The sequence below is a fragment of the Oncorhynchus nerka genome, linkage group LG9b (assembly GCF_034236695.1).
Source record: "Oncorhynchus nerka isolate Pitt River linkage group LG9b, Oner_Uvic_2.0, whole genome shotgun sequence".
Taxonomy (NCBI): Eukaryota; Metazoa; Chordata; class Actinopteri; order Salmoniformes; family Salmonidae; genus Oncorhynchus; species Oncorhynchus nerka.
In genome coordinates this window covers 24,346,353-24,364,373 of record NC_088424.1, presented here as the reverse complement: position 1 = coordinate 24,364,373, position 18,021 = coordinate 24,346,353, and the positions used below count along the sequence as shown (strand labels likewise).

General features: G+C 41.6%; 1 protein-coding gene across 2 annotated transcripts in view; it reads right to left on the bottom strand.

Moving 5' to 3' along the window:
• Window positions 1-11,058: 11,058 nt before the first annotated feature.
• Window positions 11,059-18,021, bottom strand: part of LOC115114485 (pre-B-cell leukemia transcription factor 1-like) — a 66,514-nt gene continuing 59,551 nt past the window's right edge. The window contains exons 6-9 of one of the 2 annotated variants that reach the window (XM_029642749.2): window positions 17,859-18,018; window positions 16,581-16,693; window positions 15,474-15,563; window positions 11,059-13,479 (exon numbers count right to left, since the gene is read on the bottom strand). In XM_029642749.2, coding sequence (XP_029498609.1) covers window positions 13,387-13,479; window positions 15,474-15,563; window positions 16,581-16,693; window positions 17,859-18,018 — 456 coding nt within the window. In that variant the 3' untranslated portion in view covers window positions 11,059-13,386. The remainder of the gene's footprint in view (window positions 13,480-15,473; window positions 15,564-16,580; window positions 16,694-17,858; window positions 18,019-18,021) is intronic. The other variant, XM_029642750.2, reaches the window with a different exon arrangement.

Sequence of the window (18,021 nt, the reverse complement as noted above, 5' to 3'; positions counted from 1 at the left end):
ATAAAAAAAATGCATGCATCCCTTGCATGCATCGAGCTCGCGCACGTAGTGATATACAGTGGAAGGCAGACGTTTACATACACCGTGGCCAAATACATTTATTAAACTAAGTTTTTCACAATTTCTGACAAAGACAATAGAAAGGGGGAAATATAGCATGTATGTCAACTGTTCTATGGAGGGAGGTGTGTGTGACTGCATATGAATGGGACTCTGAGGGAGAGTGAATATGTGTAGGAGGGCGGTAGAGAATGAGTGTCTATATGTTGTATGTGAATGAAGGAAAATGGACTAGTAAATTGATGTAAGGATGGGTGTAAATGTGTCGAAAAAGGGGGAGCGGGAAAAGACGGGAGGTTTTGACACGTTTTGCTTGGGTGGGCAAGGATGGGAGGTTGACCAGCTTGGCTTGGGTGGGCAAGGATGGGAGGTTGACCAGCTTGGCTTGGGTGGGCAATTTTTTTTACATTGAATATTTAAATGGAGCTGGGTTGGAGAGGCCTATGCTGCCACTTAATGTAGTAACAGCAGAGGTGTAGGCATCCTGATGAATAAGAATACACCCTTTTCCCTTACATCCCAGCACACACAAACGAGTTTTAATGACTAAGTGTATGTTAACTTCCGACTTCAACTGTATTTCTGAATGCACTACCAGTGCTTTGAAAAGCTGATGTAATTATACTCTCCTTTGGATATATTGTCTTACATTCCTACCGCCAAAATGAACAGCTGCATGGTAAAGTACGTTAAAATAAAATCGTATTGAACATTCTGGCTTGTAGAGGTCATGAGAGGAAACTTTCCTGATTCAAGCTGCCCAATGTGAAATTCTATGCAATTCAATGCCTGGTTTCCAGGCAATGCATGAAATACCTTATAATGGATGAAACCCCTATCCAAGCGTTAGAGAAAGTCATAGGTAAATACATGCATGGATACACTTTTAAAAGATCACAAAAGTAAAACATTTCTTTAAATCATGTATACATAGTCCATCTAATTGCTCGTATTTCAACCTTCAAAATCAGTCTAAACTCCCATGTGAATTTTTCTCATTATACTGAGGGAAGTGGATTAACGTTGCCATCTTGCGGTATGAATTTGTTTTTGCATAGAGCTACTGATGTGGTGGTGAGTACATCCATGTAGTATATCCATTCACCACAAGAGGGACTTCTGTTAAAGGATTAAGGGCCACTCCCCACACACAGACACACACCACACTGCAGAGCTGGCCTCTGCTCAGAGGTCCACTGGCCCCACACATGTACCAAACACTAATGTTCCACTGAAACATTTAACCATATAAGTTAATGTAATAAGGTGGATGCTTATATTTGTCCTATTTCACACACATACAAGTGCATATTATATTCATGTGTGAATTGGAAATTTGTTTTTTGTATATCCCAACTTCCTCTGAGAGGTCATGGCCAAGAATCCGAGACCCCTCTCCTCTCCCATTTTATAAAACCATACAGGATCCTTTTTGTTTATTTTGTTTTACACCAGGAGGTCTGTTGTGGAATAGCTCTGTCGCTCCACATTAGTGGTGGCTGCTGGGGGTTGTTTAAAATGGTTGGAGAAGGTGTCTGGGCCACCCTCCTTCACCATGCTTCACAGAGCGGGCCCATCCACATCCACAGCAGCTGTAATTATTAAACAAGGGTGTAATAACAGCTGGAGAGCCAGATGTCAACAGAGAGAAACATTTGATTTTGATCATCCAGTTTGATGTGTCACCTCTAAGGAATGGTAGTTTAACACTAACCCAGGGTTTCTAAAAAATAATTCAAAGATCTGTAGTCGAGAGCTTCAAGATCCTCAGGGTCCACATTACTAAGGAATTAACATGGTCCATACACATCCACACCGCTGTGAAGAGGGCACGGCAGCACCTCTTCCACCTCAGAAGGCTGAAAAGATTTGAGAGCATCTTGATTGGTGTTGATCACTGTTTGGTACGGCAACTGCAAGGCACTACAGAGGATGGTGAGTAGGGCCTAGTACTTCACTGGGGCCGAGCTCCCTGCCATCCCAACCTGGTCTCAGAGCATTTCGCATTATTCTGTAGGATAATCTGAGAGACTCTATTTAGCCTATGTTATGTTTTTATGGTACGTATTCATTTGTGAATATCCATCACCCATTTCGTATGATATTTTACAAATTACCATTTGGATTACATGTTACGAATTTGAAAAATGTACAATTTGTAACACATTTGCCAAACGTAAAATATGTTACAAATGTGTACAAAAACGTATGATGTGTTAGGAATTCTAGCTAGGTGGCTAATGTTAGCTAGGCTAGAGTTTAGGGTTAAGTTTATGAGTTAGGTTAAAGGGTTCAGGTTAGGGTTAGTGTTAGTTAAAAGGGTTAAGGTTAGGGAAAGGGTTAGCTGAACATGCTAAGTAATTGCAAAGTAGCTAAAAAGTAGTAATAAGTAGTTAGCTAACATGTTAGGGTTAGCTAACATGCTAAGTATTTGCTAATTATTAAAATGCTAAAGTTGTCCTTGATGAGATTCGAATTCGCAACCGTTGGGTTGCTAGACATTCCCGTTATATGCCCGACCACACACTCTACTTACATTTTTTTCCTTAAGTAACCATCTGTTTTATGTAACCATACCAAATGTAACATATCATACTCTTTTGAACGTCCCGGATTTACATCTAATATGTTACGTCTAGTCTATGAGACCAGGCTTGCCTTCCAGGACCACTATACCAGGCGATGTCAGAGGAAGGCCCAAAAAATCATCAAAGTCTCCAGCCATCCAAGCCATAGGCTGTTCTCTCTGCTACTTCATTTTAAGCGGTACCAGTGCACCAAGTCTGGAACCAACAGGACCCTGAACAGCTTCTACCCCAAGCCATAAGACTGTTAAACAAGTCTGCTAAATAGTTAATCAAATGGCTAACCGGACTACCGGCATTCACCTACACACAATATGAGCACACATGCATTCTGATGTCACACACACACTCACACATGTACGCTGTTGCTACTGCTCCACATACACCGCTGCTACAGCTCAGTCTATTATCTATCCTGTTGCCTAGTCACTTTACCCCTACCTACAGTATATTTACATAGCTACCTCAATTACCTCATACCCCTGTACATCAACTCGGTACTGGTACTCGCTGTATACAGTATATACATGTTATTTTTACTCTTTATTGTTATTCGTTATTCACTGTGTATTTATTCCTCGTGTCACTATTTCTATTTTTATTTTTATTATTATTGTCTTTGTCTTTAACTCTGCATTGTTGGAAAATGACCCGTAAGTAAGCATTTCACTGCTAGTCTACACCTGTTGTTTCTGATGCATGTGACAAATAACATTTGATTTGATTTGTCCATGTGAGTTCAGTTCTTAAATATGGAAATAATGAGTTTTGACATTCATTGCAGGACATTGTCATTGAATGTCCTGAATTAAATGATAAGGTTCTTGTGGTACATTAAACATTTGGAAGTGTCAGCAAGCTGTCAAGTATGGTTCTGTGGAATGGACATCAGACTTTGATCATGTCACAAACCGTATACCATAGTATGAACATCAAGTGACGGGCAATGCTCTCCTTTAGTTTTCAGCATTCTAATTTAGCCTGAGCTGAGAGGGATCAAGGTTTGGACACTGATCAAGTATGTGTGGTCAAATTGTTTTGATGTTGTCTCTGCTCTGAGAGAAAGGGTTTTGTTTCCTCACAGCCCTGGGGCCGGTGGGCAGTCCAGTGCTGGCATTTCACCATCGCTCAGCAGTCAAGCCTAGTGTCCATCTATTCTACAGCCCTCTCTGCCCAATATCCCTTTCTCCCCCACCATCACACACTATATTTAGGTAATTATGAATATGTAGCAGTTGTGAAAGTAATTCTGCCAGACATGCCACTGTCCAGCCAAATAATGTCAATGTCGTTGTTGGTAGTATAGGGTGAAACCCAACAACGACATGGCCAATCCGGCTCCGCTGCCTGTTTCATTCAGATCTCATTTCAAGGTACTAGACAATAAGAGGAGGTGATTGGGTTCTTGGAGGTCCTACATACAGTATTAGAAATAATACCCTGCACATGTTAGTAAGCACACACACACACACACACACACACTGGTCAAGTCTTGTTTGTCCACCCTTTTTTATGTGAACGGGTCTCACAAGACATAACTTGTGAGATGTTGCAGTCCTCCATCTGCCAGTCCTTATCCAATCAACCCTGTGGAGAGAAGAAACTCCTCACAATCTTTAAACCACCACACCATAGTACTGGTATGCATAGCACAGACATATCCATAGCCATGGTTTTTGATTGTATTTTTCAATATGTCCAATATCGTCCAATTCAGATAAACTATGTGAAATATCACTGCTTTGGATGGCAATGGCCTTCTTCCCTCTGTGTGAAGAAGGCCATACCAGACCTTATTAGGGATGCTCTCTGAAGAGCACATCTGGCCAGACACTTTGTACCGTGGCCCTGTTTATTTCTACTGAAAGAGCTGTGGAAATGTCAGATAACATGTGGTAAAGGGGGACCATTGGTTTGTCTAAACGTTGTGGGGATTTTATTGACACAAAAGCTCTTGGAAGACACTGAAATTGAATGTGCTTCATGTGAAGTGTAACCAAACACTCCAGAATTCAACATTTCCATAACTAAAGGGTATTTTAGCATATAAACTGTGAGAGCCAAAACCCTTCACAATGCTCTCCTTCTCAGATGTGACTGTACAGCACTTTGAGATATCAGCTGATGTACGAAGGGCTATATAAATAAATTTGATTTGATTTGATTTGATTTGATTATATACAGTGCATTCGGAAGCTATTCAGACCCCTTGACTTATTCCACATTTTGATACGTTACAGCCTTATTCTAAAATTAATTAAATTGTTGTTTTTCACCCTGAAGAAGGCACAGTGATGCCGAAACTTTGGTGATTTACCCAATAAATTACTGGGAGTTTATATATGGAGTGCGCGACTCTCTTTATGTTTATAGTTTATAGTTTGTTCGCCATTAGTCAGCACCTCCACATTGAATAATTTTCTCTGCGCCAGCTCATGTCTTTTATTCGACCTCATCAATCGACACACAATACCCCAAACAGGTTTGTAGAATTCTTTTGTAATTTATAAAAAAAGGAAATATCACATTTACATAGGCATTCAGACCCTTTACTCAGTACTTTGCTGAAGCACCTTAGGCAGCGATTACAGCCACAATGTTGCAGAAATGTTTTGGTACCCTTCCCCAGATCTGTGCCTTGACACAATCCTGTCTCGGAGCCCTACGGGAAATTCCTTTGACCTCATGGCTTAGTTTTTGCTTTGACAGGCGTGTGCCTTTCCAAATCATGTCCAATTAATTGAATTTACCACAGGTGGACTCCAACCAAGTTGTAGAATCATCTCAAGGATGATCAATGGAAACAGGATGCACTTGAGCTCAATTTCGAGTCTAATAGCAAGTGTTTGAATACTTATGTACAGTAAATAAGGTATTTAAGTTTTTTATTTGTAATACATTTGCAAACATTTCTAAAACCTGTTTTCACTTTGTCATTATGTGGTATTGTGTGTAGATTGATGAGGATTTTTAAAAAATGTAATCATTTTTTTCCATTATTATTTTTCTTACTTTTACCCATTTTTCTCCCCAATTTCGTGGTATCCAATTGGTAGTGACAGTCTTTTCTCATCGCTGCAACTCCCGTACAGACCCGGGACAGGCGAATGTCGAGAGCCGTGCATCCTCCGAAACACAACACATCCAAGCCGCACTGCTTCTTGACACAATGCTCGCTTAACCCAGAAGCCAGCCACATCAATGTGTCAGAGGAAACACCGTACACCTGGCGACCGTGTCAGCATGCATGCGCCCGGCCCGACACAGAAGTCGCTAGAGCACGATAGGACAAGGACATCCCTGCCGGCCAAACCCTCCCCTAACCCGGACGACACTGGGCCAATTGTGCCGGTTGCGACAGAGCCTGGACTCGAACGAGGATCGCTAGTGACACAGCTAGCACTGAAACGCAGTGCCTTAGACCGCTGCGCTACTCTGGAGTATTTAATACATTTTAGAATAAGGCCGTAACGTAACAAAATAGGGAAAAAGTCAAGGGGTCTGAATACTTTCCCGAATGCACTGTACTTCCCCCAAAAAATGTCAACTGGTACCGGGGGTCCTTCAGATGAGTCTTGTGAGGCCTGTGGGCACAGTACCAGTCAAAGTTTGGACACACCTATTCATTCAAGGGTTTTTCTTCTATCTACATTGTAGAATAATAGTGAAGAAATCAAAACTATGAAATAGCACACGTGTAGTAACCAAATATTCTTCAAAGTAGCCACCCTTTGCCTTGATGACAGCATTGTACACTCTTGGCATTGCCTCAACCAGCTTCATGAGGTAGTCACCTGGAATGCATTTCAATTAACAGGTGTGCCTTGTTAAGATAATTTGTGCAATTTCTTTCCTTCTTAATGTGTTTGACCCAATCAGTTGTGTTGTGACAAGGTAGAGGTGGTATACAAGATAAAGCCATATTTGGTAAAAGAACAAGTCCATATTATGGCAAGAACAGCTCAAATAAGCAAAGAGAAATGACAGTCCATCATTACCAGAGGATCATTTCATTACAGTTAAGTGCACCTCAGATTGCAGCCCAAATAAATGCTTCACAGAGTTCAAGCAACAGACACATCTCAACATCAACTGTTCAGAGAAGAATGAATCAGGTGTGAATCAGGCCTTCATTGTTGAATTGTTGCAAATAAACCACTACTAAAGGATACCAATAAGAAGAAGAGAATTGCTTGGGCCGAGAAACACGAGCAATGGACATTAGACCGGTGGAAATCTGTCCTTTGGGCTAATGAGTCCAAATTTGAGACTTTTGGTTCCAACCCCCGTGTCTTTGTGAGACACGGAGCAGGTGAACGGATGATCCCTGCATGTGTGGTTCCCACCGTGAAGCATGGAGGAGGAGGTGTGATGGTGTGGGGGTGCTTTGCTTGTGACACTGTCAGTCATTTATTTAGAATTCAAGGCACACTGAACCAGCATGGCTACCACAGCATTTTGCAGCGATACACCATCCCATCTGGTTTGCGCTTAGTGGGAGAATCATTTGTTTTTCAACAGGACAATGACCCAACACACCTCCAGGCTGTGTAAAGGCTATTTGACCAAGAAGGAGAGTGGTGGAGTGCTGCATCAGATGACCTGGCCTTCACAATCACCCGACCTCAACTCAATTGAGATAGTTTGGGACGATTTGGACCGCAGAGGGAAGGAAAGTCAGGCAACAAGTGCTCAGCATATGTGGAATTCCTTCAAGACTGTTGGAAAAGCATTCTAGATTAAGCTAGTTGAGAGAATGCCAAGATTGTGCAAAGCTGTCATCAAAGCAAAGGGTGGCTACTTTGAAAATATATTTTGATTTGTTTAACACTTATTTGGTTACTACATGATTCCATATGTGTTATTTCATAGTTTTGATGTCTTCAATATTATTCTACAATGTAGAAATTAGTAAAAAATTAAGAAAAACCCTTGAATGAGTAGGTGTAGAGTAGGTGTGTCAGTAGAGGATGCCTGATTATTCTTTAAAAGTGCTTTCCTCACCATCTTAAATTTTAAAAATCTAGATCCAGGAACAGACATAGCCCGTGGTTCACTCCAGACCTGACTGCCCTTGACCAGTACAAAAACATCCTGTGGCATACTGCATTAGCATCGAATAGCCCCCGCGATACGCAACTTTTCAGGGAAGTTAGGAACCAATATATACAGTAAGATAGGAAAGCAAAGGTTAGCTTTTTCAAACAGAAATGTGCATCCTGTAGCACAAATTACAAAATGTTCTGGGACACTGTAAAGTCCATTGAGAATAAGAGCACCTCCTCCCAGCTGCCCACTGCACTGAGGCTAGGAAACAATGTCACCGCCGATAAATCCACGATAATTGAGGATTTCAATAAGCATTTTTTTACGGTAAAACTAAATGCATGCTCTTCAACCGATCGCTGCCCACACCTGCCCGCCCATCCAGCATCACTACTTTGGACGGTTCTGACTTAGAATATGTGGACAACTACAAATACCTAGGTGTCTGGTTAGACTGTAAACTCTCCTCCCAGACTCACATTAAGCATCTCCAATCCAAAATTAAATCTAGAATCGGCTTCCTATTTTGCATCAAAGCATCCTTCACTCATGCTGCCAAACACATCCTAGTAAAACTGACTATCCTACCGATCCTTGACTTCGGCGATGTAATTTACAAAATAGCCTCCAACACTCTACTCAGCAAATTGGATGCAGTCTATCACAGTGCCATCCGTTTCGTCACCAAAGCCCCATATACTACCCACCACTGCGACCTGTATGCTCTCATTGTCTAGCCCTCGCTTCATATTCATCGCCAAACCCACTGGCTCCAGGTCATCTATAAGTCTCTGCTAGATAAAGCCCCGCCTTGTCTCAGCTTACTGGTCACCATAGCAGAACCCACCTGTAGCACGTGCTCCAGCAGGTATATTTCACTGGTTTAAGCCTAAAGCCAATTCCTCCTTTGGCCGCCTTTCTTTTCAGTTCTCTGCTGCCAATGACTGGAACAAACTACAAAAATCACTGAAGCTGGAGACTCATATCTCCCTCACTAGCTTTAAGCACTAGCTGTCAGAGCAGCTCACAGATCACTGCACCTGTACATAGCTCATCTGTAAATAGCCCATCCAATCTACCTCATCACCATACTGTATTTATTTATTTATGTTGCTCCTTTGCACCCCAGTATCTCTACTTGCACATTCATCTTCTGCACATCCTACCATTCCCAGTGTTTAATTGCTATATTGTAATTATTTCGCCACTATGGCCTATTTATTGCCTTACCTCCCTTATCCTACCTCATTTGCACACACTGTATATAGACTTTTTCTATTGTATTACTGATTGTATGTTTGTTTATTCCATGTGTAACTCTGTGTTGTTGTTTGTGTCGCACTGCTTTGCATTATCTTGGCCAGGTCACAGTTGTAAATGAGAACTTGTTCTCAACTAGCCTACCTGGTTAAATAAAGGTGAAAAAAACAACAAAAAAACAAGTGTGTCCAATCTTTGACTTGTACTGTACATGTTCGTGAGAGGCTCATATTAGTGTGTAGCCCAAACTGTTAGAACGGTACAGACAGAAGTTGGCAGATCGGCTGTACCGAATTCAGACAAGTCTCCTGACACTTGTGGAGGTCTTTGAGCAAAACGGAGAACACCATCATGAGAGTCTCATCATTCCATAGACGCTACCGACGATTTTGCGAGGAGACCGATTTGCGGGATGTCTCAAGATCTGACAAACACCTCTCTAGCTCTTTCACTGCAGATGCAGAAGTGCCACATAGGTGGATGCGGTGGATTTAGAGGCACCCAATGCAAAAAAATGGATATCTCTATCTTAAATCGACAGATTTTTATGGAGATTATTTTATTATGCTAACTGGATTTCTGCGGACATCGACCTTAGTTTTTTTTAAATTAAGGGTGTGTGTGAACACTTATGGCAGATTCTGGAGCGGTGCCTGAGATAGTATTTTCCACCACCCTCAACAAAACATCACATAATGGAATTTCTCGTTACAGAATGGTGTCGCATCACTCCAAGAGTTCCAGACAGTTGTAAAACCTATGCCAAGGAGCATTGAAGCTGTTCTGGCAGCACGCGGTGGACCAACGCCCTATTAAGACACTTTATGTCGGTGACTCCTTTAAGCAGGTAGTTAGTTACCTGTACATGTTTCAATTAATCAATCAAATGTATTTATAAAGCCCTTCTTACATCAGATAATGTCACAACGTGCTGTACAGAAACCCAGCCTAAAACCCCAAACAGCAAGCAATGCAGGTGTAGAAGCACCAGTGGCTAGGAAAAACTCCCTAGAAAGGCCAGAACCTAGGAAGAAACCTAGAGAGGAACCAGGCTATGAGGGGTGGCCAGTCCTCTTCTGGCTGTGCCGGGTGAAGATTATAACAGAACATGGCCAAGATGTTCAAATGTTCACAGATGACCAGCAGGGTCAAATAATAATAATCACAGTAGTTGTCGAGGGTGCAACAGGTCAGCACCTCAGGAGGAAATGTCAGTTGGCTTTTCATAGCCGATCATTCAGAGTATCTCTACCGCTCCTGCTGTCTCTAGAGAGTCGAAAACAGCAGGTCTGGGACAGGTAGCACATCCGGTGAACAGGTCAGGGTTCCATAACCGCAGGCAGAACAGTTGAAACTGGAACAGCAGCACGGCCAGGTGGTCTGGTCATTCCAGGACCATGCCTATGTCTGATTGTACATATCAGATAGAATGTTATAAATAGAATACAAATATGGTTTTGTTATCAGTATACCTGTCTCCTGTCATGACTTTTACAAGACCAAGTGAACCAGACTACTATCGGAAAAAATATGTAAATGTGTGACAAATGGTTAAAAAACACTGCAGTATTTTATTAAAGAACACATTACATGCAACAAAGGAAACTTTTTTTTGTATTATTATTATTTTTTTTTTTACAAATGACTGAATCCTGAACCTCTTTTTTCAGCTATCAAAACTAAAAAGCTATTTTATATGCGTCATTATCATATTGCATTTATTGGCAAAAAAAGCATATTTTAAAATCTGGATGTGGAGCAAATGGGTTGTTGAGCTCAGGGCCCCTGTACAGACTATCAAGTAGTTGAGATTCACTTGTATTTCATAGGGGAGTTACAGTTTTATTGAGAGTTATTCAAAATGAATAAATTATGAATACTTCTACTTCGGCACAACAAAACAATGAAGAGGGGAAATGAAAAGTGAGCTTTTTTTTAAAAACTTGAACTTACATTGTTTGTGAAGCTGAATTTACAATATGTGCATTCAATCTATATCTCATGTAAAAATATATACAATTTTGCCAACTGGCAACCATCAGTGTATTATTCTTGTTTTCTCAAATGTTCAAATGTTCAATAATAAAATGCCACTGATTTGTCTTGGTGTATTACATAGTATAATAAGTTTAATGTTGAAACTGCATAAATTATTGTTCAACAAAGCAAGTCAAGTACAATGTGGCAATGTTCACATAATCACATCATGAGAGAGCTAATTGACAAGAATATGGGAACCATGACATACAATAGCATACCATAAAAAGTAAATAACCAAATACTAAAGAATAACTATATAGTCCACACAACAAAAGGACAAGTACTATACAGTATATCAAATGTCCAAATATCATCTTTGTTTGTCTGAAAGAATTTTCCCACCTCTAGTTTTGCTACATTAGACCTTTCAGCACATCAACATTCAATATGCTTATGAATTCTGAGGATTCATACAAGTCAGTTGAAGAAGTGAAAAGCAAGGATACAGGTGACATTATAATGTAGGTTTTTGGTTCTTAATACAGTGGAAGAAAGAATGCTGTCATATACTGTAATACATATTAAACTGCCCCAAAAATGCCTGGAAAGAGAAACAGAAATCTGGGTTTAAAGAACAGTACAGTTCCATTGTATAAGAGGGCATTGAACAGCATTGAACAGTATTGAACAGCATCGAACAGTATTGAACAGTATTGAACACTGACTTGAACACATTGTGTCTGTTCAACATAATCATGGAGTACAAAGCATCTCATGCATGACCTGTGCATCATGGCTACTGTAAGTTCAGTCCTGGTGTTACCTTGAACACATTGTGTCTGTTCAACATAATCATGGAGTACAAAGCATCTCATGCATGACCTGTGCATCATGGCTACTGTAAGTTCAGTCCTGGTGTTACCTGCATCCGCAGATTTATGTTTTAAATCCTATTAACGTAACGACTTCCCTGTTTAACTGGATTCTGATGCAATGTACTTAAAAACAAACTCAGTTACTACACAGATCCTTGAAAGATTTTTCAACAGAAATGGTTTCTTCTGAATTGGACTGTATCAACAACATTGTTTTTCAATTAGGCAGCATTGTTCAGTTGGTTATCATCCCCCACCAGAATTGGGAAAATTAGCAAAAGGTACAGTAAAAAATCCAACATGTAAGTACATGAGTGAATATAGCTAGATGGGTTAGGACCTCTTGAAAGTACACATAAAATGTCAACAATAGATCAATAAGTATAAAGGTTTTGGTTAACAGTAACATTAGGTGACTAACGTGAATCAAGCTCGTATGGGTTTTTGATGACAGGTGTTTATTGTATTTATGATTTTTTTTTTACACAACATAACTGTAACTTCACACGATTACCTCTGATGAGACACATGGATACTCAATGAGGTGGTTGTTTAAAAGGAGGGCGCTCCTCTTGTTCACAGGCCCTCAGACAATCAATAGCACACACTCTGTTCCCCTGTTCCAATATCGACACTAGCATACTTAGAATGAAGCATGTATTGGGCATGCATTCTAAGTGGTACACTAGTATGGATATTGGAAGAGAGCCCTGTGACTGCTTGTGGGCCCACAGCGCTCCCACATTCTGATAAGATATCAAAGGGGTCGCAGGGCATAAGTTTATAAACCAGGAAGACACACATCTACAATGTCTATTAAATTGTTTACTCAATTTCCATTAAAGCCCTTAGATCAGCCAATGTGCATTCTCAAACCAGCGTGTTTTCCTTCCACCCAGATTGAAGACCTGCTAGTCAGGGTGAAGGGTCCTCAGAGTTCACTAGGCTGACCTGCTTTCCCAACAAGTCTTCTAAGTCTTCCTGGTTATTTCTCTGTGGGAGAGGGTAAAGCGAACACAGTCTCTAAAGCACACACTGTAAACAAGGGAGCAACATTAAAAGCCTAAATGTCGTACCATAGAATGGGTGAGGGACCACAAAACAAAGCATGACGAAGTGCTTCTTTCATACAATGGCAAAGTTCATGTTTTAGTCAGAAAACAAATTCATGTTCTTTCATATGATTTGTTTGACTTTTTAGTTGCCGAGAGGTAGAATGAAGCATTTAAATTGAAGTATACAGATTGGGTTGTCTGAATTGATCTTATCACTGAATATCATCAATATGAGTGAAACCATCACAGGTGAGTAAGCAACCGGAGTCCTCTAAATATCCTGTGAAATCTGAACAAACATTTGTATTCATCCTTTTTGCATTGTTTAGATTTTTGTTGTGACATTCCTATTACTGTATGTATCTCCAATGTCCCATAGTACTGTAGCTTAGGAAAGGTTGTTTTAGTTATGCACCCCTGAAATCTACAGGACACTGTGTAGTATGCCTCTATGTTTAACACTGTGATTGGCTCTGCCAGTTCATCGATGGGTTGTGGGAATGGAAGGTGTGGAGGGTAAAATAATCAGTTGGAGGTATCCGAGTGAACACTTCCGGGTCCTTCTGTGAGCGAGTTCACTGACGAGGGGGTCGGAGCATCCTGCCAGCCACCGTTTGTCTGTGGAGTCAAAGACAAAAGTCCTTCAAAAATATATATTCTTCAATCTAGAGATTCAATTGTGAGACAATTTGTTGTCTGCCTCAGGTCAAATGTCCTAAAAGATACGGAAATAACAACACATATGTATATTTTCTTAGCTGCATCGGTAGCTAACATGAAACTCTTTCACTGAAATGTACCCTTTTGCACTCTGGCGGATTGCGCATCTTCAAAATACACTATAGTACAATTCCTCTATCAAGACTTCATCTCCCATCTGTCTCAAAATGGCCTCATGTAGAGACAATAGAGACATGTTATTGAGAACGCACCGACCTCTCACACACAAAACCTACAAGATGGTTGATGGGAGAATCAATTATAGCAGATTATCACATCGGCTATTGGGATGAAAATATAATGGGCGCGTAAAATAGGAGGCCATTTCCAATCCCGGGAAGATAGGTCGATTTAAAGAGCATTTGGGACATTAACAGCAATTTCCATGCCATCAGTGAAAGCTGTTGGAGTTGGGCTTTGGCACCCTCTTATTTTCAAACCCTGTTATTTCACATAGAGCAAGTCTTTCATCACATTTAGAACCGAGGAGGGCAAAAACCATTTTTAAAATCTTCAGCTTTGGTGACACCTTTCGCCTATTTCACAGCTGTAATTACTGTTCAAGGATAAAAGATGTTCAAGGCTGCTCACTGCCTCAGCTCAGCCATTAGAAACCTCAGAATGAGTGGAAATTGTTTAGCTGCACAATAAAAGATCCATTCAAGATTAAAAGCTTCTATAGAAAAGTCTAAACATCAAAATAATAATATGATTCTACAATATAAATGAAGTGTCTTACAAGGAAATCATATTTCGATATTTGAATACATTGTTTGAAAACATAATTGCATAAAAAGTTCATTTGGATTCGGCTCAGATTTTGAGGTATGGGGGCAGAGGGTCATAATATCTACACACAGTTAGGTGTTGACGACTGATGTGCTGCAAATGTGAATGCCCGTATTGGTTTGTCAAAGGCTGCCTCACAGAAACCACTGAATAACAGACAGTGATCTTAACAATGCACATTTTCATCAGCCCTCATGTAGCTTAGTTACAGCATAGTTTACCGAGGAAGCTCAGTAGAACGTCTTCAGTCCACCATCACTTCCTTTTTTAGCATCTTGGGTTGGACATTACAGGGCTCGCTGCTGTCAGTGTCATTGTGGTTGTTGGACGAATGACGCGACCGATGCACTCAGACTGCTGGCCCAGACCCCCTCTCACCCTGCTGTGACTGCCTTATTGATTCCCCTCTCTACAACACAGCCTGTCACTGTAGATCTTAACACTACACACACACCCTCCAGTGTTCCCAGCCTTGCCCTGCCAAAACCCCATCAGAACATGGCATTCTTTTTTAGGGTGGTAGATAGATTTGACTGAAGCTTGTACTCTGGGGTGATTATTTTTTGGGGGGCTCTTGGAATGGGGAAGAAATTAGGTCTGTGTTTCTTTTCATTTGGTGCCACGTGAGCTGAGTGTTGGACAGGCAGGGTGTCACCTGTGGCCTTGTTCCTGTCGGCTGCAGGTGCCTCGCTAACACTAATGTCCCCAGACAGGCAGGCTCTGAGCGTGTCCGTACGCCTGGCCCGGCCGCCTCTCGTTCTGTCTGACTCCTGCCTCTTCACCTGGCGCCCGGGGCATTACCAGTACACAAGGGCTGTCGCCTGGACAACAGCCCAGCCACCAACAGGCCACTGCTAACTAAGTGGCATCCCACACACATTGGCTTCCAAATAATTGGGCAAGGGGACAAACTGAAACCCTAATAAAGGCAGCTTTCTATGGTATTGTTGGTTAAATGTATGAACACATTGCATTGGAACAAAAGAAGAATAGCTATAGAAGTATAGTATAGAAATAGTTATTTTTCTTTCAAAGAGACCAAAGTAAGACTAGGCAATATTGTGATGAAATTAAAGCAAGTTGTTGTTTGGTGGTGTTCTTACGTTGATGCCCTGTGGACTGTACATCTGGCTGGCTGCGATGCTGTCACTGTATCCTCCTGTCTGGCTGATAACATGGCGAAGAGTATCCACCTGGAACGAACGCACACACAGACACACGTAGAGAAAAGGGCGGGTCAGACAGACAAAAGCTCTAGATGAAAAAGACCTTCATGCATAAGAAAGGTCAGTCTGATAGCAAAAGGGTATCATGCACTGGGAAAGGTTACCACAGCAACCGTTTAGAATGATTTGGCCTGTAAAACAGGTTCAACACAATAGATATCACAACAGAACAACGACAAACAACCACAAATATCATCACAAGGGAACTTATATGAATATCCTATTACAATTCAAAAAGGAATGAAAATGAAACAAATCAAATTGCTTCTACGACTCAAAACTCCTCTCCTCAGTGGCTCGGAATGAGTGTGCAGCCAAATGACCTCCTGACAAGGTCAACCCAGGAGATCTCTTGTCCACCCCAAGGGTTAATACTATGCATATTCATGAAACACCTCAAGCATTTGGAGAGTTGATTTAAAAATAAAGGGGGGATGGATGGAGAGACGAAGCAGGTGGTGACTCTTCCGTCCTCTTCCAACCTATGGTGAATGAGACTTTCTCCCAATCACAAAACTATCAAAAAAACTCTGTGCTAGTCATCGTTGTCCAACAGGGCAAGGTCAGAGGACTGTTGTACACCAGTGGCTATGACAACTGTTGTCAGCAGTGTTGACGAGTCTTGTATTGTTTCCAAATCTGTCTGCAGTCGTCTATTCATTCATGAGCCTGATAATGGCCGCCACATCAGTGTACGGCTAAAATCACATATGACCTCTGTCTCACGGACTAGGTCAAGAGATTGGGATTCAGATTTCAATGAAACCTTGAAGCCCGGGCAGTGCTTGAACAACTGAGCAGGGATATTCAGTCTTTTAATACTAGACCTCATAAGGCTGCCCGCAGAGGTTCAATGACTGTCTTCAACAGTCCACTAATAGGCTACTAGTGTATGACTGCTAGCTAGGTATCTATCTACATGACAACTAGTGTACTAATGTATGGATTACGTAGATAACGTACTAGTCTCTGCGAGGGTCCTACCTGGGACTGAACATTGGCCCCAACCCCGGCCCCCTGGTATGAGTCCCCATTCAGAGCCTGCACACTCATAAACAAGTCTCCGGAGTTTGACATGTTAAAAGAGCCAGCAGAACCTGGGAGGCCAGAGAGTGAAAGAGAGAAAGGGGTAAGGGAGGAAGAGAGAGAGGGGGAAGGGAGGAAGAGAGAGAAGAGAAGAAAAGGAAAGAGGGGTTAACACGATCATGCAGCAGAAAAAGTGCAGTCAGTTGGGTTAGTAGGAGAGGGTTGAAAGCAAAATATGGTGTAGTGAACAGGGAACCACATCAGTGACCAGCCACCGTCTACTATACTGTATGTACCTATGGAAATGTAATTGAAAAATCTGGCTAAGGGGTATTCTAAGAAAACTATACTGTACTAATGATCAACATTACACCAACTGTTACTCCTGTGGTAATTGTGATGCCAATCATATTACTAAGAATAAGGTTAGGGGTTAAAACCGGGATGAAACTGAAACAGAATAGATGGATTGTCTTGTTGTTTAAGTTCCTTGCTACCGGACTGGTTGGATCATTAAGGAAGTGCTAATTGATCGACAGGAAGACTGAAAGAATCCTCTTTGTCCTTTTAATGGAGCCAAACTCCACAGATGTTAAAAGAGAACGCAGCCTAACTTGATTTGAAGGCAGAAAAAAACACAAGACAAGGCCATAATCCAATACAGCTGAAGGGTCACCATGATGACAAAGGACTAGGCTGGAGCACCCCGTCAATAGCTTAATGACACACAAGAGGTCAACCAGACAAGTCACAGGATGGATGAACTATTTCTCTAACCAAGACTGAGTCCGAAATGGTGTGTTAATCAGAGAGAGAGAGAGAGAGAGAGAGAGAGAGAGAGAGAGAGAGAGAGAGAGAGAGAGAGAGAGAGAGACGGACCGTACCACTGGGCCAGAAGTTATTGGGTTAGTTCAGAAAAGGGGGGGGGGGGTACAGACAGCATTTTGTTAGTCAAAAGGAACAGAGACAGCGACTGTATTCTTGAGTTGGGGCCCAGGGTTGAGATGACAGTGCTCTACACCTTTCTGCCCAAAAATGTTTTATTTCTGAATTGATTTGTCCATACTACTGCAATGTGGATCCCTCCCAATGTAACATATATAATGCTTCAGCTCTTGGTAAATGATGATCTGTGCTCATGTTGAATTGGGGGTACGCAGCCAAACTAACATTAACAGTACTGACTTGGTACCATACTGGTCACATCCACTATGGCTGGCTGGTATTGATACTGACCTGCAGAGTTGGGGGTGGAGGGGGAGTTGGCCTGGCTGCCATGGGCTGATACACTGGTTGCACTGACGGCTGTCTTCGCGGCGTACATGTTTGCTTCCTCTTGGAACTTGCCAATGTTTTTCTTGTATCGGATTCTCTTGTTTCCAAACCAGTTCGATACCTG